This window comes from Balearica regulorum, chromosome 2, assembly GCF_011004875.1.
Source record: "Balearica regulorum gibbericeps isolate bBalReg1 chromosome 2, bBalReg1.pri, whole genome shotgun sequence".
In the NCBI taxonomy this organism is placed as follows: Eukaryota; Metazoa; Chordata; class Aves; order Gruiformes; family Gruidae; genus Balearica; species Balearica regulorum.
In genome coordinates, this window is record NC_046185.1 from 12,298,630 (window position 1) to 12,306,513 (window position 7,884).

The window sequence follows — 7,884 nt, forward strand, 5'->3', positions numbered from 1 at the left end:
AAGGACTATTTAAAAATAGACAAATCATGACTCCCTCAAAAAGAAATGTATGCATTGCATAAATCAAAGTTCTCACACCCACCATCAAAGTTTAATCACTTAATATGCTGGTTCTTTCAACATGCTCTGAAACTTTGTATACAATAATACAAACGATGGGGTTACGAAGCAATAGCAATTTATTCTGCTGTACAAACGGATGTTGCATTATAATCCCTAAAGCAACACAGAGGCTGTTTGCAGATGTTACTCCAATTTGGCGTTTATTTTAATTGCTCTACAGTGTAGCTCATGGGAAATAAAGTCATGGGATGACCTACACATTCACCTACTCAGGGTGACTTAACTTCAGGGGAAGAAAAAAAAAAAAAAAGTGTTTTGAAAGTTTTCAAGGTTTCACCAAAGCACGAACCTCCTGCAGTTGTTTTAAAAGAATGCATCGGGGCTTCTGTCCAAGCCCGAAAGCATGGTAGGGCAGGGGGTAATTTAATCAGCCAGGATATGTGCCGCATGTATTTTTACAAGTCTTGTAAGAATAACATCAGTAAAGTAACTTGAGATATTTTGGTGTCTGACATTCACTCAGCAAGTGCTAAGAAAATATGCTTACTGCACAGATTGCTAGTTTCTCAGAGTGGGAGTCAAGGTGCCTCATTAAAGTCAGTGCACTTTGCTTCATCCTTGACCAAGTCCCTATTCCCTCCTTTTCTCTTTCCACTTCCCTTCTAAAAGCAGAGCCTATTTAAAAGTTGCTCCTGCTCAAAGAGCTGCAGTTGCTCTGGTGAACAGATTTCAAGCAAAAGGACAAAGTTAAACATGAGGCAAAGTATAAATAAAAATCAAGACTCTCTTCCTCCTCCTCTCTACTTGTGAGTGATGATCTCACCGCTCCGGGTGGATTACAAGGGTGGCTTGATCTCTTTCAGGAAAGCACATTCTCTAACCTTGATACTGCTGCTATTTATACTCCTCTCTTCTCACCACAAAGAAAAGCAGCTCTAATAATCTTTCCCTTCATTTCCAATGGGAGCACCGGGTGGCCTCTGCGCTGCCTTCCAGCAGCGGGGCCAAGCCCCTGCCCACCGGCCCCAGCTCCCCGTTACAGCCGGTGCTCTTGACCGCTGCCTCGGCTTCTGGCTGCTCACTTCGAGACACCCGAGACGTGATTTTCCACTGGCTTGAGCATCACGTTGCCGCACACAGGTGCGGGATGACAGCCTTGAGGTGCTCATGGGGCACAGATGGAAGTGAACGCAGGTGCTGAAAGGCAATAGGGTCTCTAAAATTCAGAGCTGTAACCCCTCTCCCCCTTGTTTATCAGATGAATAGGACACCCCGTTTCAGGTAGCTCTGGGGACATCTCAGGCCCTTTCCACCCCCCCAGGAGGCAGGAGCCATCCCCCATCCCCGCTCATCTCCACAGGGATTCAACCCCGGGCAGAGCTGGGGAGTCAGCGCTCAGCCCCGGGTGGCTCAGGCACGATGGAGCACACCTCGGGAGCGTGGATGAGCTGATCCTGAGGCCAAACCCCCTTTTTTCGGATGAAACCAAACACACTCAAGCTGCATTCCCCTCACGACACCGCAAGAAATGGGGACAAACATTATGAAACCAAGTTTATTAAAACTTTCTACAAGTCAGACTTTATCATCCAGGTTTCCACATACATATACATATTTACAAGTTGGACATAGTGTTTTTAGCTTTTCTGGCAGAGTTTTCTACCAATATATACAAATGTACTGTTTTTCATAGAAGGGTTAAACTGTATCATAGATACAAATGTCAAGCAATCATGAGAGGTTTAGTGCAACGGAGAGCTGTAGCGCCCTGCTCTTAATGCTCATGATTCTGTCAAGTTAGTATTGCCAACAATAATTCACATTAAATTGCTCTTCAACACCTCTTATTAGGACAAACAAAGTACAACAAAACAAGAAAACAAAACCCCAAACAGTAAGGTATGTACAAAGTACACAGTCCATGAGGTATACATGGTATTCTCCAAACGCGTGGTGGGACTGCAGCTTGTCGGGGGTTAACCCTTCAAATGACTTCACTCGAACTGAATGGACATCCCTTTGCATAAGCCACTGGACACAAACGTGAAACGAAGCAGAAATTTTAGGCAGGACTAAGCTTTACTTACCCCCAACCCAGGAAGCTAATGATTTAGATATATTCATTATCCACGCACATTGGAAAGACTATGAATAATCATGCAAAAAAAAAAAAAGGGGGGGGAAAAAAAAACCATAGCCGGAGGCAAACAACATACCTGAATACTCAACTAAGGGCGTATGGAGATCTTACTCTTAAGACTAACTTTTTGGGGGGTGGAGGGGGAAGAGCAGAGGAGATATGAAGTTTTTTAAGAATTGAGCCTGTAGGAAAACACGACCATGTTTACATGTACTGTACAAGATACCCCTTATCGTTTTCCAAGAGAAGGCGCCCCAGCCGATAGTGTTACGGTTTGGTAAACGGATATGTTTTGGCACTCGGAGCTAACGAGACCCGCTACTTGACAAGCTCGCTGAGGGCACAAAGTTATATAGGCTACACCATGGCAACGCGAGGCTTAAGTCTATTTAAAATGCTTTCCCGGTCAGCGAATGGAATCAGAGGAGATCCAGCTGGGAGATCCACTGGTTTCTGCTTTGGAAGGAGCCACAGCAGTGATTTGTCTTACGGGTGGATCGAGGAGCTTCATGCCTCTGAAAGCAAGATCAGCTGGAGGAGCAGCAGCGAGCAGGCGGCTGGCCGTGGCGGGCGAAGACCTCCTTCCCTCGTTAAAGTGCGCTTACAGTCAGAAAGCTACTTTGCAAGCCAGCCGGCGTGGCACGCCAAGTCGATTCCCCTTTTTACCCATTTCTGTCAGATTTGCTCAGTTAGAGGCGTGCCTCGCGCCCCCCACCCCCTAAGCATCGCGGCCAGGGCTCTGCACCCCCGTAGCCACCGCCGGAAAGCAGAAGGGGCTTTCTGTCTCACGCCTCATCGGCCATAAGACTCTGCGGCCAAGATGCGGCCAGTTACACCGGTGGAGAATGAAAAAAAGCTGCACGGATCCTCCAGGGCCGGCAGGACGGACCTACCAGCAGAGCAAGAGGATGAAACTCCGAGCACGCTCAGGAGCGGAGATCTATGGGTTGGCATGTATTTTAAACAAGGTCACTTTTCTGACCATACTGGCACTTTAAGATGCTGTTGAGTTTGCAAACGTGGAAAAATGAAACCCTACGAAGATGCCAGAGGTGAGAACCACCAAGGTTTTTGAGATTTCAGGGTTAGCAGAAGAAGGAACTAATATCATCACTGTCTCCGTGGTATTCTGGAACAATTTGATCCGAAGTTCCCGTCTCCTGGTCTGTATATCCAGGCTCCAAGACCGCCTCGAACCAAGGGTGAAGCAAGATCTCTGGAGCAGTGAGTCTTTCAGAGGGCTCCCGCCGCAGGAGGCTGCGGATGAGGCATCGGGCTTTGGGGGAGACGTGGTCAGGAATACAGAACTGTCCACGCCGGATTTTGGAAAACAGAGTGCTAGGGTCCGAGTCATGGAAGGGATAGCGTCCCACCAGCAGGGTATAGAGCATCACTCCCAAACTCCACACGTCAGCTGATTTTCCAGAGTAAGTCCCTGTCGTGTTTAGGATCTCAGGGCTGACGTACGCCGGGCAGCCGTGCTTGTCTGAGAGCGCATCATCTTCACCTTTGATGATGTGCGTGTCTTCCAGGCTCTCCAGCCGTAGCTGAGTCCTAGGGAGGGCAGAGGAGGAAGCCTTAGGTTAGAAATAGCAACACACAGGCACAAGTGAGCACGGCAAGCCATCTGCCACGGCAATCCCCACTCCCCTCCTTGCATTAACAGAAAAAAAAACAAAAGAAAAAAAAAAAAGAGAAGAAACGACTTTTTAATTTGCAGTGGAGAAGTTGCCGGGACTCCTGGACTCATGTAATGGAAGCACAGCTACGCGCACCGGGTAGCCGCTCGGCACTGCCTGCTTGTTTTATTTACGGGGGATTTTAGCAACACAGAGGGCTCTCGAGGAACACCAGCAAGTCACCTTCTATCTGCGCAGGTTGCACCGCAACCGCGGGGGTTAGTCGGCTACAATGCAGGGTACGTGCTGCTGTTTGAGGGCCAGGCTTTGCGCAAAGAGCGTCCAGCTGCGTGATTTTGCAAACTGCAAAGTCCAGCTCCCTTCTGCGCTTGCAGGGATCATCGGCTCTCCCGAGTTGTGTATCTTAATTTTATTTTGTAACTAGTACTCTTTTTGTCTTTCTGGAGGGTACCACTGCACCCACCACCTCCCGGGTGCAGGTGGGTCCACCCCGACCTCCCATTTCGGAGGCAAAGGGGAGCTTCGCATCAGAGAGGAAGCCATCAGCTCGCCCTGGAAGGGCTCAGCGCTGCCTTGCAGCCCGCCGGGGTGTAGATGCGTTGGCTGCAGCCTGTCCTCAGCGTGACCTCGCCAAATACCCATTGGTTCTGCAAACGGAAAATATGACTCAACGCAAACTGTGGGCCCGGGATTGGCTGTGGGAGCCCTGAAACTGCACCTGTGCCGGAGAGCCCGAGTCCGCCTGCCATTGCTTAACCCTCTTCTTGCCAAATGGGATGCACATGACACTCGCCTGTGCAACGCGTTATTTCCAAATGAGCGAGACTGTGTGCAATGTAACATTTCAACAAATGTTTCATCTTCTTATGGGCGGGAAAAGCTGCAATAGTTTCCTTCAAAGGAATTACTTTCTTTGCATGTCAACATATGGTTGTTTCTGTTTGAGAGGGGCAGCGCTGGTTAATTTTCTTATCATGTTTTATAAACAACATCCTGAAGAAGCATTTGCCCGGTTAAAAAAAAACCCAAAACAAACCCAACACACAACAAAAAACTCCACATTTTCTTCTGCTTCAGTAACATCACCTCCAGTTTCATCAGATTAAGAACAACTCCGTTACAGCTTTTACATATTATTTTAGCTTTCTACAGGATAAGCAGCTAGTCAGAGTCAGTTTTGCTGATTAAAAAAATGTCTTTCTGGCTCTGCCACGTGCAGTGAGGCACTACAGGAGCAGCAAACACTCCAGGGAAATACTGAATTATTTCCCTAATCTAAATTTAACAACTAGATTCTGGATCTCCTCTCTATAAACCTAGGCTTTAGGCTAAGTTTTACCAAAGTGCTTTTCTTCCTTCCAGGATTCCCAAAGCAATATTTGACCGTGTCCCGCCTTCCCTCCTGTGCGTGCCCACATCCACGGGCACAGGGGGCACGGAAAGCACAGCCACCGGTAGCGGAGGAGGGATAAAAGCCTGGAAGGACACAGCCGGCCTTTCGCTAGCAGCGTAACCCCGATCAGCCGGGGACTGCAGCAAGGAGACCCTTCCCGAGCGCCGCGGCTCCGCCACGGGGCGGCTGTGCCAGGCGCGAGGAGGGACCAGATCTCCAGCTCCTCACACCTCCTGCTCCCCCCAGCCGGGCCGCTCGCCCTCCCCGGCCCAATGCCTCGGCCTTCCTCCTCTCTCCCTTTTATTCATTTTACACTGAATGAGTGGCACACATGACAGCTTCTGGCACCAACAAGCATCCGAACTATCGTTCCTTTGTCTACCGGAGGGTTTCACTAAACTTCTGCTGAATGAGAGGAAGCTCCCAGCAAGCTTCCTCCCTTTCATCAGTCAAGATCTAAGAGTGAGTGCGTCCCAGTTAGATCCGTGACCTACTACACACGTGATGGGGACCTACTCGGCTTGCTTGCAGGTGATGCCCAGCTGACACGGCCGTTTCCACTCCCCGGGATACTTTTTGTGTCTCTGGATGTGGCATTCCTCCCTCCCCAACTCACCCCAGAGCTGGCTGGTGACAACCACTCACCTTTCTTCATTAGAGAAAACAAATTTCCTGAGCTTGAGGTCACCAAGTACGATGGCCGACTGGTGGCAGTGAGCTACAGCGGAGACTATCTGCTTGAACAGCCGGGCAGCCTCCTCTTCCCTCAGCCTCTTGCAGCTCCTCACGTAGGAGTGCATGTCCCCAAAGTCCTTTTCAAAGAACACATATGCCTTGGTGTCCCCGAGGATGACTTCAACGACCCCGGTGATGTTTCTGTGCGACGGCAGCTGAATGTAAGGCCGGATCTTGTCCTGGTAGTGTTTGAGGGGGAACACCTGTAAAGAGGAAATTAAACCAAAATGCATTCTCAAGGGCGTTGAAAGCAGCCACTCGCGTAGCAACTCTCCCCAAACAATGACGAGGGAGCTGGAGGGGAGCCAGGGCTCGGCAGGAGCGCCGTTCAAAGCGGCTACCGAGACCCTTCCCGTTCATTTTATATTGAAAAGGGAGAAAAAAAAAAAAAAAAAAATAAAACCAACCACCATTCCCAAAGCCTTTTGGGGAAGGTACTCCAAAGTAACCCAGAGTTACAGCTTACTTCCAGCGCATGTAAAAATCCCCACCGGCAGCCGGTCGGGCGTTTCTAACCGGGCAGCAGCGGGGAGGATGTTTTGCAAGGCTCTCCCCGGGTCGGGCGGTTACGCGGAGCTCAGAAACACCGGGAGGATTCGCCCCCCCCCCCTCCTCCCCTTCCCCTTCCCTCTCCCCATCCGCGCCCGCGGAGCTCCGCGCTCACCTTGCAGCGCAGCTCCCGGCCGGAGCTAACGCTCAGCGCCCTCGACACCTGCTCCCGCTCGGCCAGCGGCAGCAGCAGGTATGAAGCGATCAAGCTGGGACCCGCCGCTCCCCCTCCGGCGGGAGAAGCCGGAGAACAAGGAGACCCGGGAGAACTCAGGCAATCCGGAGGTCCGCAGTCGACGAGACGAGGGTATTTGGCGGCCGGCGCTTCTTCGGCGGGGCCGTCGTGGAGAGGTTGGAGCCGCTTAGCCGGAGCGCTGCGGCAGCGGGCGGCCGGCAGGAGAGACGCGGGGCGGCTCATGGAGGGGAACGGGAGCGGGCGCGGAGCTAGAGGCGGGCGGTACGCGCTTGGCGCATCCCTTCGTTCTCCCCGCCGAAACCTCGGGTCGTGTCCACCATCTGCTGCCGACTCCGCGTTAAAGTAGTTGGAGGCTTTTAAAAAAAAAAAAAAAAAAAAAAAAAATTAAAAAAAAAAAAAGAAAAGAAAAGCAATGGAAGTCTCCTCCTCCTGGTCCTGACGCACGGGGAAATGGGAGGAGGGAGGCTGAGACACGCCTGCTCTGCTCCGCCTGCAGCTCTCCGCTTCCCCAGCCCCAGCGGGACACGCAGCCGGGCGGGGCGGCGGGGGACCCGCCGCCCCGCCCGGCTGCGTGTCCCGCTGGGGCCGGGGGCGCATCGGGGACCCCCCCCCCCGCCGTGGTCCTCTAGCCTGTCTGGAGCAATACCATCTCATGTCCGACTCCTGAGGATGGCATCGTTTGAGGGTCACCCCTTGGTTTTGGGGTTCAGCCCCTCGCAAGCCCAGGGTGTTGGCAAATTCCTCAAGCCTCCACCACCCGCTTCTAAGCACAAAGACGAGGGAGAGTTTTTCTAGCAAACCTAAGCGATTAGAAAATCACCGGCACCGAAGGATGAACGTCTCTTCTGCAAAAGGCAGCCCTGGAAATGGCAGCAAGCGGGTTTATCCACGACCAGCGTGTGCCGCTGGGAAACGGTGCCAGAAATTTCAAATGCCGCCGTAGTGCTTTCGAGACAGCATCGCCTCGTGTGATGCGTAAAAACAAAAAGTTAAGCCAGGCTAATCGTGGAAAGAAAGCGAGCCCTGCTCCGTTCCCAGGAACTTCTCGTTTATACATTTCCCACAGCTGCTCCCCAGCCCCAATTCTTGCTTTTCACTAATTAGCCATTATTCATCCCAAACTTTGCATCACGAAGCTGTTGTTTGTTTACTGCCATGCGTTCACAAG

General features: G+C 51.3%; 1 protein-coding gene across 1 annotated transcript; it reads right to left on the minus strand.

Moving 5' to 3' along the window:
- Positions 1-1,604: 1,604 nt before the first annotated feature.
- Positions 1,605-7,618, minus strand: TRIB1 (tribbles pseudokinase 1). The gene is made up of 4 exons (XM_075743331.1): positions 7,537-7,618; positions 6,636-7,069; positions 5,882-6,174; positions 1,605-3,757 (listed from the first exon to the last, which is right to left on the minus strand). Exons 2-4 carry the CDS (start codon positions 6,936-6,938, stop codon positions 3,289-3,291), a joined length of 1,065 nt encoding a protein of 354 aa, XP_075599446.1. The 5' UTR covers positions 6,939-7,069; positions 7,537-7,618; the 3' UTR covers positions 1,605-3,288.
- Positions 7,619-7,884: the final 266 nt, after the last annotated feature.